General features: G+C 36.1%; 1 protein-coding gene across 1 annotated transcript in view; it reads left to right on the plus strand.

The window, feature by feature from the left end:
• LOC107588105 (inaD-like protein) overlaps positions 1 to 11258 on the plus strand; it is a 108770-nt gene extending 97512 nt beyond the window's left edge. The window contains exons 37-46 of the mRNA XM_016276114.1: positions 289 to 482; positions 1272 to 1419; positions 2821 to 2907; positions 3200 to 3323; positions 4143 to 4180; positions 4281 to 4403; positions 4592 to 4696; positions 7396 to 7499; positions 7637 to 7760; positions 9332 to 11258. Of these exons, the coding sequence (XP_016131600.1) occupies positions 289 to 482; positions 1272 to 1419; positions 2821 to 2907; positions 3200 to 3323; positions 4143 to 4180; positions 4281 to 4403; positions 4592 to 4696; positions 7396 to 7499; positions 7637 to 7760; positions 9332 to 9478 (1194 nt within the window). The 3' untranslated portion in view covers positions 9479 to 11258. The remainder of the gene's footprint in view (positions 1 to 288; positions 483 to 1271; positions 1420 to 2820; positions 2908 to 3199; positions 3324 to 4142; positions 4181 to 4280; positions 4404 to 4591; positions 4697 to 7395; positions 7500 to 7636; positions 7761 to 9331) is intronic.
• The last annotated feature ends 4145 nt before the right edge of the window (positions 11259 to 15403 follow it).

Here is a 15403-nt window from a genome sequence, read left to right on the forward strand (position 1 = left end):
TGATTTTAGCAAATGGCTGCAATATAACAAAGAGTGAAAAATTTAAGGGGGTCTGAATACTTTCCGTACCCACTGTATGTGCCGAATGTGCTGTATTTATTCATATTATGAATTGGCTTTTATTTTTAGATGTTCAGTTTTCTTTTTAATTTTAGTTGACTTTTTAGTGATTGTGTGTCATTTATTATTATTATTATTATTATATTCTATTTTTTATTTGAATTTTTATAGTAATTCTGAATAGCTTTAATTTTGCATAATTGTTTTGTTGGTTAATGTGCCCTGCAGGTGAATGGAGTGGATCTGCACAGCGTGGCTCACGAAGACGCAATAGCTGCTCTACGGCAAACACCAGCCGAAGTGCGGTTGACGGTCCTGAGAGATGAGGCGCAATACAGGGACGAGGAGAACCTCGACATGTTCCGCATTGAACTTCAGAAGAGAACCGGACGCGGGCTGGGCCTGAGCATCGTTGGAAAGAGGTGAGTGCAAACTTGTTTTCCTTATGAGGAGAAGAGAAAAAAATTATTTTAAAATAAAATGATTTAAAAAATGCACAATACAATAGTAATCATTTTAAAATAATATAAAATATAAAGCACAATACAATATCATTTTTAAAAAGTATCTTAATAAAATGCACAGTACAGTAAATATAAATAAAATGAAGAGTACAGTAATTTTGAAAAAATAATATAATGAAAGGCACAATAATATAATAATTAAATATATAATACAGTATTTTTAAAATAAATAAAACAATACTATAATCATTTTAAAATACAATCAAATAAAATTATTTTAAAATAATAAAAATTCACAGTTTATTATTTTTAAATAATACATGTATTAATTTAGCAGACACTTTTATTCAAAGCAACTTACATTTTCAAAATACACAGTACAGTGATCCTTTTGAAATAAACTAATAGAATGAAATGCACAATACACTAATTTAAAATAAGATAAAATGTACAATACAATAGCAATCATTTTAAAAATAATAGAATAAAATAATACTATAGTAGTTTTATACAGTAATAGTTTTGAAATTAAATAATAATAAATGATGCTCAATACTATAATAATTTTAATATAAAACCATAAAATAAAATGCACAATATAATAATCTTTTTTTTTTTAATTATTAAATTAAATGCATAATTGAAGAATATAAAAAAATTAAAATGAACTGCACAATACAATAGTTGTTTGTGCAGTTCAATATGGCATTTCCTACATTTCCTCTTTCTTGTTTTCTCTCTCTTCAGAAATGGTAAGGGTGTGTTCATCTCAGATGTGGTGAAGGGCGGCGCGGCTGATCTGGACGGCAGGCTGATGCAGGGGGATCAGATCCTGTCTGTGGATGAAGAGGACATGAGACAGGCCTCACAGGAGACTGTTGCCGCCATTCTCAAGGTGAGCTCCACCTGAATCCTAAAACTCAAGCCCAGTTTACAACATGTTTCAAAAGCAGGCTACAAGAGCAGATTTATTTGCAGCGGCAGTTGCGGGATACTGCCACTAAGTGTCGCTGTTTGATTGTGTATTTAGTGGCTGTTGAGGTCTGTGGTATTTGTAAACAATTTCGGATTTCTTATTTAAACATTTTGTTTAGTCTACAACCACATTGATGAATTCAAAGAGATTTTATAAAAAAAAAAATGCTGCAAAGTTTATTCCTACTAAAAAGAGCTTGAAGCATTCATGGGGGTCCAAAGTGTTATGTAGGACCACATAATTAATTTCAAGTGACAAAAACACTGAATTTCATATGTCTTTTATAATGGTCAGGATAGACACCATATTTAATTTTATGCAAAATAAAAAAGGGCTATGATCGATAGAAATATGTCAGCATACAGGTTGTACCGTCAAATTAAATGTGGCATCTAACCCACCCGTTTTATTTGTTTACATGTAGATCAGATGCACATTCACTCTATTAACGGTTTTGGCCTCCTGTAATATTTTTTTATTTAAACAGTACCATCAGATCAGTTTATCACAGTGTTTGCTAAGGTCAGCACAGATATCAGCATATCAGCTGTCCCCACAAATGTGCTCGAAATTGATATTAAACAATATCCAGCCCAACCCTTCTGTAAGTTTTAAGTCATAACAATTCAAGTAACGTCCAACACTTTGACAAGGCCCTTTGACATGATTCACATTAGTGTTCCCCAGATTTTTTTTTTTCTAAAATTAATAACAACAAATTGAATTGAGTAATAAGATTGTGTTACAAATGTTATTACAAAGAGTTCATAGAATCATATGTTAGATATATAATGCCAAAATTGCAGAATAAATCTTGTCAGTTTTGTCATGTTGTTAAGATGTTTTGTTTTTTTAGCTTAAACATGATCATATGTGTGTATATATGTATATACATATAATACACTATTATATATTATACATATTACAATATATTATACACATTATATAGTTTATGCAAATGAATTGAAAATTGTCCATGCATGGCGCTCTCTGCTGCTCTTTGGGAGTCATGTGAAAAGGCCTTAATGATAATGTTCTGAACAGGGCAAAAGGAAGCTGCAGTATTGTGCCAGTTGGTGGAATTGTGGGAAATGTTGGCTTGAAAGAGGTTGCATTGAGCCCGTGTTGTTTGGCTGTACCCTCCCTGCGGAGTTCAGCTCAATGGGGTTGGCTCTCTGGACGAGAGCAAGGATGTGTTGTGGCATCAGGTCTTTGGATGTGTGTAAAGGTTCTCGAAAGTATGTGAAAGTGTATTTGAGAGGGAATGAGTAAGAAGACACAGTCCACAGTGCCAAACCTGTGTGTGCTGTGATCCTGCAGTGCGCCAGGGGCAAGGTGCTGTTGGAGCTGGGCCGACTGAAGGCTGCCTCCTGGATCTCTTCCAGACGCACCTCCCAGGGAAGTCAGGTGTGTAGCCTGTGCCCGACACCTCATTGGGCTTCCCTGCCACGTCTTAAAAACTCGAAGTCCAGCATGCTGAGCTCTAACCCAATCAATAGTGCATGTTAGCGGACAGGCAACTCAGCAGTGTACTACTGTATGTTACTCATCCATATTGCCTGAGAAAGCAAAGGGAGTGTGTGTTTACGTGTCCGCATGCACTCACTTGTCACTAACCGAGACGTATGCATGTGCGATGGCATGAGTATGTTGTATATATGTGTGGAATAGCACCTTCAGCTAACTCTTTCTACTTTAGATGAGCCACGTGAGCGCCAACAGCAGCACCCCAACCCCCATGCCCCCTGCTGTGTTCCCGCCCCCCTCTCAAACCCTCAACAACAACAGCCAAAACATCACCGAGACCAACAGCAAAAGCACAGGTACTTCTCGCACCACATCAGCACTTAAGTAGCAGGAAACAGCCATAAAACGGCTATAAATCAGCCTTAAAACTACACATTTCTTATCTGTCGACAGCTAGTGGCAGTGTTTAGAAAGTGCCTTAGAATAAAGTTGCGGTCATATTTGCTGTTGTTTCATTAGGAATTCGGGAATTTCGTGTCAGGGCGAAAGATTTCCCCAAGCAGGGTTCAGGTTGGTCACGCAAATGTGCCACGTTGACCATCAGCAATCTGCCTGGTTTGAAAGTGACTTTTTTGTTAGCTGTCCTTAATACATCACAAAGGACTAAAGAAATTTAGCAAAAGTTTTAGCTCAAGTCGTCTTTCAGCAACCACTTTTATTCCCTTCGAGCAAGTGATATCTCATGGATCGCTAGTTTAAACCAGTGGTATACAAATGGCCAATATATAATGTACATGAATATGTAATACAACTACCAATTGCTGGAACTGGAACAGGTTGGCAAAGCAAGCATAATTGATGCTGATATATAGTTAAACATTCAACTCATTAAACTCAGCTGTGTATGCCACCTTTTACAATCACTTGATTTGTTTTCCTAAATTCTGCCAACTTTAGGTTATATTTCTAATGTTAAATCCATGCGGATTCAGGTTCAGGCATACTAAAATATTCCTATATATTTGAATCATTTTCTAGTTTCAATCTAGATTGGACCATCCATCAGCTACCACAGTTGTGTTCCTCAGTAAAACATTCAGGAATTGGATTTAAACGTTTTAAACTCTTAAAGGATTGTAATTCGAAAGTTGGTGTCTGACTTTTTATCCCTCCAGGGACAGAGCCAGGTGTTCGGACCGTGGAGATCACACGGGTAAGACCATTTACCTCCCTACACCTCTGTGTGTGCTCAGTGGTTTGGCTATCGTGCTCAATAGTTACAGTTTTACTGCACCCTTGTCTCGCTCTCTTAGGGTCCCACTGATGCTTTGGGTGTGAGTATAGCGGGTGGTAAGGGCAGTCCGCTGGGCGACATCCCCATTTTCATCGCCATGATCCAGGCCAACGGCATGGCTGCCAGGACACATCGCCTCAAAGTACAGCATCCTTGCCTTTACCATTCCTTTCTATTGCTCATTTTCCACTTTCTCCTGTGTAAATCAGGCAGAGAGTTATTGATTAAGCATCATACAGTGGTTTGGGTGTGAAGGGCATTGCTGGGGATTGGGTTTGTATCAGCGTGAATGAATTTCAAGCAATTTTTCCTTTAATTTACCTCTCTTAGGTAGGTGACAGGATTGTGAGCATCAACTCTCAGTCTCTGGATGGCTTGACTCATGGGGATGTCGTAAATATGCTGAAGAATGCGTATGGCACCATCGTCCTCCAGGTACACGTTCAACTCAATAACACTCTTCGTTCATTAAATTGGCCTGCTTTCGGATGTTTACTATTTGCAGCGGCATAGTTCATGATGTAGACCACTCAAACAAAGCAACCAATTTCTGGCTAAAGGCCTGTTAACACCAAGGACGTTGACTATAATGATAACGATAAACGTATAGTTTTAAAAATCTTTCTACTATGTCAACCACAACGATAGCGGTTCAAAGAAACAATATTGTTGGAATCATTTTCAGAGTGATTTTTGTACGTTGGTGTGAATTCTAATATAGTTACCGTTAAAGTTATCTTTATAGTTATCGTTCTTGATGTGAACGGGCCTTAAGTAAGTACCTTTGGGCCAAAACATACTTTCGCAAGTATGCAAACATGACTGTTCTGACAAAAGCATGGTCCGTTGTTTGTACATAAAGTGCATTCTTGCGTTATTGTTGCGTAACTTATTTTGATTAACTTGCTCAGCAAGATTTTCTTCAAATTATTGCTCTGACACGACAGCAATTGTCCTTATAGAGAAAGCTTACTGTAGCTACAGTGCCACAGTACAGGAGTTTGTATATGTTAGCATTTATTGGTAGATATCAGAAACGAAGGTCACCATATTAAGTATACCATGGTACTTTTTTTGTAAGTGGTGTATCGTGGTGTTTTTGCATGTAGCTGCGGTTTCAATGATGTTTGTATACATGCGTGTATTGTGTGCTGTTATTGCTATGCAGAGCCGGCGTGTGTGTATATGTTCTGAACGGTTATCAGTGTGTGTTAGCGGAGTCGGTGTATTGAAGGACAGTGTGCTGTGTGTATATGTGTGAGTGCGTGTTTGTTTGGACTCATGGTGGTGTGTGTGTGTGAGTGGTTGTTGCTGTGTCACTGGGCTGTTATCAGCTGTGTGCAGCTGTGTGGCAGTTGCGCGCGGGTTGCCAGATAATCCCAGGCCTTTATGCAAATGTTCCGTTATCTGCATGGTTCCAGGAGGAATGCACAGGGCTTTTAAACAGGGGAGCCCAGCCTGCAAAGCCCTGATTACAGCAGCTCAGAGAGCAATTATTGTTTAGCTCTCTCTCTCTCTCTCTCTGGCTCATTCATTCCCTCTTCACTCGTTTGAGAGAGCTTACTTTCTCTCTCTCTCACTCTCTGGCTGCTATATGTTTAATTGGACATATGTAATGCCCTATGCGATTACTCATGTCACAGAAATCAGATAAATTGATATTGTTTTGTCATTCTGTCTGTGATAATGTGCTTTTTTTGGGGGGGGGAGAAATTTAGTTGTTCCACCCTACTGAAGTATATATCTCTCACCAACTCCCACTTTGTCTCTAGTTTTCTCTCTTTTACGTTTTCTTTTGCAAACACAAGTAACTAACTATAACCATTGCTAATTTTTATGTTTTTTTTTTAATGACAAAAAAATTACTGCATAGCAATCTGCTATTAAACACCCAGAACACCCTAGCAACCATCTAGCAGCATAGCAACATTCTGAAAACCACTTCAACACTTGAACTGCATAGCAACACCTTAGCAGTGTAGTAAATACTGCTTTAAACACTCAGAAAGTGCATCACATCACATTGCAATGCCTTGGCAACCACTCAGAACACCCTAGCAACAGACTAGTAGCCACAATGTAATTTTCTATAAACCACTCCAAACCACCTGGCAACTGCATCGCAACAGCCTGGGCATTAAATAAAAATCTTGTTTAATAAATGGGTTTTATCAGTCATTTATTGGCAATTAATGTTACACCCTAGCAACCACCCATTTTCTTTCTCTCTTTCTTTTTCTTTCTTTCTTTTTTCTCATTCTCTTTTAACACTTTTCTGTTTCTCTTTTCTTTTTTTCAGCCTCTTTCTTTTTTCTTTCTCTTTTATTAGTGTTCCTCTTTCTTTTATTTATTTATATTTCTTTCTTCGCTTTTTTCTCACTCTTTTTTCCTTTTTGTTGGCTTCTTTCTCTTTTTTTCTCACTTTTTCTTTTATCACTCTTTTTATTTGCCTTTCTTCCTGTTACTTCTCTTTCTTTTTTCTCATTCTTTTTTAACTGTTCTTTTTTTGTATTTTTCTTTATTTCTATTTCTTTATTTTCTTTTTTCAGCCTCTTTCTTTTTATCAGTGCTCCTCTATTTATATTTCTCTTTTTTTCTCACTTTCTTTTCTCACTCTTTTTTTATCAGCCTCTCTTTCTTTCTTTCTTTCAGTAGGTGCAGGCGAAGATAGCGAGTGTGATGACTTGGAAGTGTTTCACTGTTGTTGTTTACTCATTCATTAATTAGCTTTTGTTTATTGTTGTGTATTTTACTTTTAATTGCCTTGCCGTTAATTAAATATGCAAATTAATATGCCACTGCCCTCATAGCCAGCCCTGAGTTTAATGGAAGAGGAAAGTTTAAAAGAAACCTGACAGAAAAAGGCATTTTTGATTCTGGTGAGGGAGACCGAGGTTTGATGAACAGCGGCTGAGCGATCGGTCGCCAACAGTCACCAAGAAGAACATTAAAGGATTGTAAGGATGCATTTCAGTGCCACACACACACACAACATAGAGAGCAGTTTCCTGTTATCTACAGGCAGACAGTCGTTTGTGAAAACACACACATGTCTAAATGGAAGGAAACACACTTTCAAGACCGAGTCATTTATTTGCTTTAAATGTTTGACAGTGTCTGTCTGTGATTGACAGGTGGTTGCCGACACCAACATCAGTGCCATAGCCAGTCAGGTGGAGAGTCTGTCCAGTAGCTCCACCCCAAGCACCAATCCAGAGGTCCGGCCGGTAGAACCAGAGTGAGTGACATCACAGTGGCAACTAGACTGTTTGAGTGTCCTGTTTGACCTTAAACACTCCGTTACAGTAGTCTCAGGTGATCATGTGATTTTGTTCTGTGTGTATATATCTCATAAATGTTGTGTGATACTGACAGGACGCCCAAGCCAAAGACCATCACTCTGGAGAAGGGCTCAGAGGGGCTGGGATTCAGCATCGTGGGCGGCTTTGGGAGTCCACATGGAGATCTTCCTATCTACGTCAAAACCGTGTTCAGCAAGGTAATTCCTGTAGGATCACATTTGCAGATTAAATTGAACTAAACACACTTGGGCTGCATTTACACTGGCACAAAAATCTGATTTTTTGCTCACAGATTGGAATTTGTTGCACATGTGTAAACACAAATCCACACAAGATCTGATTTTTTTCGCATCTGATCTGAGCCACTTCCAAATGTGGATTTTAATCGGATACATATCCGATATCTGGACATCCGACCTACGTCTAAACACACATATCCAAATCTACACAGAGCTCCCAATGCGAGGGCGACACGTTTGCCCATAAAGATAAATAAATAATTTCTTTCTTTCTTTTATTGCTTTATTTCTTTCTCTCATCAGTCTTTTTCTTTCTCAAGCACTCTTTTTCATTTCAATTTAAATTTGCTGAATAGAATGTTTGAATATTTGTATTGTTTATTCGTTCAATTTTGAATATATACATGTACATGTAAATGTATTTATTTTTATGTTTATTGTAGCAATAAATATAATGTTTATAATGTGTGGAATATTGTAATTTATAATATTATTTTTATATTGATTAAACAGTTACTCACTCTATAGATAGATAGATAGATAGATAGATAGATAGATAGATGGTGTTTTATTGCTAACTAAAACTTAAAAACAATTTTTGTCAATTGAAAAAAACTACATAAACAATATAAATATTACATTAAAAAAAACTTAAAAAACAAATGAAAATTATAAAATGTTTCATTGTCAACTAACTGAAATAATGTTTAAGTTGAATTACTAAATTTGCTAAAACTGAGATAAAAATTAATCAATATAAATAATAAAAAACTAATAACGCATAACCAAATTACTCAAACTTAAATTAAAATGAAAACTTATAGAAATATATATATAAAGGCTGTTTTAAAATAATATTAAATAAAATAACAGTAAATAGCACAAAAATAACACTGATATGTAATAACACTTTAATGCTATTTAAATTAATATTACTTTTTTATAACAGGCTGTTAAAATCAAAACATTTCAGACACTTACTTATTTTTGCTTAAATGTTCAGAACCCTGCATATACAAACATATGTACAATATGAAAAGGTGGATGTGTAAAACAGATAAGAAATGTATTTTCCTACAGCATGTTGCTATGTGCAGACTGTACTCTGTTCATGCTCTGGCCACCAGGTGGCAGCATAGAGCTCTGTTTCACAGGAACATAACCAGCAATAACTCTTGTCAAACACTTCATATTCACCTAGAAACAACACATGATTTGTGTTTGTGATATGATTCTTCTGATGACTCTTCCAACCCCACTGGCAGTCCATGAATGTCCTTCACGGACATATTGTTCAAAGAAAACATATTTGAAAATATGAAAGTAATATATCATTTAAATATTATTTATATATAATCATATTTATATGTAATAATTCAGAATGTTCAATATTATGTATATACATATCATTTAAATACTATATAAGGATATTTCTCAAATTTGTTACATTTAATGATCTGCATTATGGTCAATTGGTCACATTTAATTCTGTGAATTAATAAATAATATTGTCCTTTTCTTACCTACAGGGGGCAGCGGCGGTGGACGGGCGTCTGAAACGCGGTGACCAGCTGCTATCGGTCAATGGAGAGAGTCTGGAGGGTGTCACACACGAGCAGGCCGTGGCCATACTGAAGAAGCAGCGGGGAAGCGTCACACTGTCCGTCCTCTCCTAACAAACACACTAAGGACTACATCCACTGAAAAACACACACTTTGCATCAGCTGCGGCCATTATTCGGCCACCTTAATTCCTGATATGGAGACCGTTTGCACTCAAGTCGTTTAAACTCCGCCTTCTTACTGTTTGTGCACCTGGTATCGAAATCAATCTGATAAATACTCATAAAGGGAAATTATTGTATCGCCTTTGTCTTAGTCACAGACATGTAGCCTCTCCACTGGTGACGGTGAGCAGGTGAATAATGGGGCAATATTAGAGAAGGTTATTTTGATGAAATGAGTGCTGGTAACTCAAGACCAGGAGGAAAAATTAAAGTAGCGGATGCACAACACACACTAACACACGCAATTTGTTTGTAATGATCTTTTCAGTCCACATACAATAACTTATAATGTGGTTATCTTGATCTTTTAATTTAAAACAATATGTACATGACCTACTGACAAACCAACCCTATTTACAAGAAATCTGATTAATTGTATGTAGTAGATGAATTCATGGATGAGCATTAATAAGGGATGACAGATGTGCCTTGGAATGGGCAGATCAGATCGTAATGAGATGTTTTGTTTAGCTAGTATTAGATATAAGGATCATTTCAATCAGGTTCTTTACATTGCAGGGTAGCTTTGTGAATATTTCAAGAAATAGTTCATCAAAAGATGAAAAAAAACATCCCTGATGTTGCTCCAAACCGGTGTGTTACTCTTTCTTCTGTGGAGCTTAAAATTAGATATTTTGCTAAATGTTCACGCTGCTCTCTTCTATACAATCAAAGTGGATGGGGACTGGAGTTTTTGTGATTCAGAAATGCCAACAATATCCATAAAATATCACTAAATTGTTCATATGACTCATGCACTACATTTTATGAAGTTGTACAATAGTTTGGCGTGACGGAAAGAAGTTGTTCATATGAATTGTGTATGATAGTTTTGCATGAGGAATGATTTTAAGTGTTTTGTCACTTAAAATCTTCCCTGAAATAAAACTTTCAGACAATTTTTTTTATACAAAGCTATTATTGTACATCGTTTTCACTTTAAAATCTTTCTCCGAAATTAAAATTTCATACAATTCTTTACACAGAGCTTTTATTTTCCTTCAGGAGTCTTAAAAAGTTCCAGTCCCCATTCACTTTCTTTGTATGCAAAAGAGCAGCCTTGGCATTCTGTTCTTAGCAAAATATCTCCTTTTAGGTTCCACAGAAGAAAGTAAGTCATATGGGTTTGGAATGACATATATGATGACAATTTTAATTTTGGGGAGAACTATTCCACTCTATTATGTTTCTATGGTGTATTGAGAAATGCATAACATCACAGAAATGCATAACATTTTTTTTTTTTTACATTTTTGTAATTCTATTTGTAATTAATTTGCACACGTTTATCATTTCATTGTAAATATGTAATTTATTTCCTTTTTTAGGGTGTTTTTGCATTGCTTTTGTCTTTATGGAAATGTCTCGCACATCCTAGTTTGACACTGTGTGTGTGTGTGTGTCTGTGTGTCACAATATGAGGATATCCTGTGTCAGTCTCTCTCCTAGAGGAAGTGTAGCAGGCTCTTCAGAGACTATCAGGGCTCTCCAGGTTGTAGACAGCGTGTGGAAGCCTCGTCCAGACTGTCTCTTCCACTAGGATTTCGTAAGCACATTCTCATATGATGCCTCTTGAGTTTTTGTGCCATGTGGACAGTGCGTTCTGAACTGTCCAGCACTACGTCCCTTTAAAAAGATTGCCTGTATCTCCTATGCCTGTCTTCCCCTTTCTCCTTAAAGAAATGCAACGCCCCAATCTGCTACCTTCAGCTAGATCTTTACATTTGGGCTGTGAACCACAAAACCGGCTTGAATCATGTCGAATCTTCAACTCGCCCTCAGATGACTCGAGTAGTAACAGCTTTTTATCAGCCATTTTTCTGTCAGTGTAAAGTCCAAAGAAACCATTTAGTTAAATTCATACATTAGGTACAGATCTAAGCCTGAAATAAAGCTGATTTATTAACATTTGCAAAACAAACAAGTGGTCATTATGGTCTTTTGACTTTATTTTGGACAAGTATAGAATTTATCTAAAGTGTCAAAAAATAAAGTTATTTTCATTTTAAGCGTTTTTTGACTTCTGCATTTTTAATGATTTTATTTTAAGCGTTATTTTAATGTTTTAATGCACAAGAAACATTCACAACACCTATTTCTGCACTTTTTGACATGCACTACCATTTAAATGATTAGTGACCGTAAGATATTTTTTTAAGAAAATAATTTTGTTCAGCAAGGGTGCATTACATTTAATCGAAAATGTAAGACATAATGTTGCGAAAGATTCATATATCAAATAAATGCTGTTCTTTTGAAGTTTAGTCATCAGAAATATTTCCACAAAAATATTAAACCGCACAGCTGGTTTCAACATTAAAAATAAATGTTTCTTGGACAACGAATCAGAAAGATCAAGAGACAGTAATGGCTGGTGAAAATGTAGCTTTGAATCACGGAAAAAATACATTTAAAATATATATTAAAATAGAGAACAATTATTTAAAATTATAATAATATTTCACAATATTAGTGTTTTCACTATATTTGATCAAATAAATGCAGCCTTTGTGAGCGTAAAAGACTCAAAAACATTAAAAATCCTATATGATCCAAGACTTTTAACCTTAACTTTTATGAATATTATTAATTATTATTCAAAGAGGTTTGCACAACAAAAATCAGTGAGATACTGAATGTCTGATATTACACTAACATGTTCACAAATTGTTAGGACAACATCCTCTAGTATTAACTGCAGTTCATGTAGTCGATTAAAAAAACCTCTGCTAACCTTTGGTACAAGATGTCCGCTATTAAAATGATAACTTATTACAATAAAAAGTAAGATTAACATGGCGTGCTGATTGTGGACGTTTTCTTGAGATTACATCTCGGTCACTTTTTCATCGGTTTGGTGAACGATCGCGTTCTCATATGCTTTAGGGCAGGGTTCCTCAAATCTTGCCCTGGAGGGCCAATGCGCTGCAGAGTTTAGCTCCAACCCTGATCAAACTCACCTACCTGAGATTTTCTAATGATCCTGAAGACATTGATTAGCATGCTCAGGTGTGTTTGATTAGGGTTAGAGCTAAACTCTGCTGGAAAGTGGATCTCGTGGGCCAGATTTGAGGATCCCTGCTTTAGGGTCTTCGCTGCTCCTGAAAAACAATTGTCTCAACTCCAGAGATTAATACATACATTTTAATGGGAATATTCACTCTTTTTCATTCCTTTTAATCATTGACATTTACATTTTAACCTTTTAAAATTTAATCTGAGAATAATTTCAAGAACATCACGTTAAACAAAGCATCAGATGAGGCGTTTATTCAGACTGAACGTAATTTCAGGCCATGTCAATATTTCTCATGCGGTTTCATTAATGATAGTGTATCTTTTTACAGGCTTGGATCACTCTAAGCTTTATAACGGCTGTATTATTGAGGTATTATTACCTGACTACGTCGAGACTGGTTTCACGGGTTGATCCATTAGTCCTGGGTATTCAGTGGACACTGCTTCTGGTTTGCTTTAGTCAACAAAGACAGATTCAAATGTTTACACAGACCAGCTTTCGGAAACTAGTTGCTAATTAAAATGAGTGTATTACATGAACTATAAAGACAGATAAACATGGTTTGTGAGACTTTATAGTACATTTAGACATGTAACGGTAGGCTATTAGGCATTAGAAAATTAAGGAATGGGCATTATGCATTTCACTAATAAAGAAAAATGAAAATTCTGGAATAGCTATTAGTCCTACTCACATTCATGACTGACTTTCTTTAGCGACACACAAACAAATATATTTTGGACCCCATTGACTTGTAAGTTCTTCAAAATTATTTTGTGTTGTTGTGCGAAAGAAAGTCATACAGGTTTGGGGACGACAAGAGGGTGAGTATCGATTCTAAATGTTGACAAATTTTCATTTTTAGTTGAACTTTGTCTCTTCAATGTTACAATTGCTACTGGTTTTAGTATGGTGTTGAAATTGAAGCAGATAATTACCTTGGAGTTTCACACCAGGCTTTGTTTACTAGGAAGACAACGAAGATGAGAAAGAGGAACACGGCAATGGCGATTATTCCCGTAAACCAGTTTGGCAGAGCTTGCTCTGCTTTTTCTGAAAGAGACGCGTGCCATAAATACAAGAACTGTATGTTAAAATACCTCAAACCAGAGGCGTCATGCCCATTCAAAGTGAGGGGGGCACGTGCCCCCTCAGATTTCTGAGCCAAGTGGATTGTAAATGCAGCTTCCAAAAGACAAAAAAATAGCCGAATAATATATAATATACCCTACCGCCTGTCGTGCCCCGCGTGAGACAAACGTCTGACTGCAGTGCATTATTATGATATAAATATAGTAAACCAATCCATAACATAACCAAAGCGATAACCATCATCTCTATGCTAACACTGATTTTCATTCGAAAAATTGCACCTGCTTAATGAATACGTTATTGTAGGATGACAGCAGTGGAATCACTCAAAACAGGATGAGATGAAATTGTTTTTAATTATGAATGCATCATTGTGTTGGATGAGTTAGGTTAAACGTAAATATTGCAAGAAATCCACTGTGGTTCACTGCAGGTGGCAAATTTATAAACAATTTTACATTGTGCCATTTTCATACATCTTGCTTCTAGAGCATGTTTTCAGGTATTAGCACATGATAGTTCATGTACTGTTATTGTAAAGTGTTACCTATATTTTTATATTTGATCACACCGGTGTGATTAGAACGTTCAGTGCTGCACATCACCAGCTGCTAAATTCAGATCTGCGTTCGCGCTTTCAGTGTTGCCAACTAATTTTCAGGGGAAGTTGCTAAAGGAAGGTTGATTTGTTGCTAAAAGTTGCTAAATGATGTTGTGATGTCATTGAGGGATGACGTCATTACGTAATCACGACGCAAAATTGTCAAATCTCAGCAAAAACATATTTTTATATGTTCATTTAGATTTGTTCGTAATAATATAAATGCATAATATAATATTAATATATAAGTAAATAAATGTAAATACACTGAATCATCGAAAGCTTACACATTTTTGAACGATTACAATTTAAGTTTGTTTTATTGTTATTATTAGCTAGTACACAAGTAAAACTACAAATTCTGAACAATTACTCTTTTAAGCAGTGTATTGGTAGTTAGTATGCTACACTCTAAGAAAAGTCTGTCAAAAAAATAGTGCACAATCTACTATGTTAATATGAAGGAATTTTCTGTATTGATTTTTCCACAGGTTCTATTTTTTACCTGCATTTTTAATTACGCATTTTCGGGTTACAGCGGATAATGTCCTGGGAAATTACTAGCACCTTTTCCATTTTTCAAAAATGGAAAAGGTGGCGAAAAACAACCTGCGATTGTTGATGAGTTCGTAACTAACTCATCAACAATCGCAGGTACAAGCTACTAACAAAGTGTCTCATAAATTAACAGTATTCAATTATGAAATTATTATTATTACTATTAAATTCAACAATTGCAAATAGCAGCTAACTTAATTCCTGTGATGTGTGTACTGCTAAGCATCTTTGGACTTTCTCTTTTTGTGTAATTTAAATGGTAAATTGTGCCTTTTTATTGTTTGAGTCACTTATCAAAAGTTGCTAAAGTTGCCAAATTAATTTTAAAAATAGCTAAATATGTTGCTAGGTGCTTTTGGGGGAAAAAAAGTTGCTAGGGTAGTCTGAAAAGTTGCTAAATTTAGCAACAACATTGCTAAATTGGCAACACTGCGCGCTTTGACTGGCGTAGACGCGTTTGTACAGCGCTGCATTATAACCAATCACACACGATTCTGTTGAGCTTATGAATGCAATGGCCAATCAGAGACGTTCAGATGAGTCC

The sequence above is a fragment of the Sinocyclocheilus grahami genome, unplaced genomic scaffold (assembly GCF_001515645.1).
Source record: "Sinocyclocheilus grahami isolate Dianchi unplaced genomic scaffold, SAMN03320097.WGS_v1.1 scaffold98.1, whole genome shotgun sequence".
In the NCBI taxonomy this organism is placed as follows: Eukaryota; Metazoa; Chordata; class Actinopteri; order Cypriniformes; family Cyprinidae; genus Sinocyclocheilus; species Sinocyclocheilus grahami.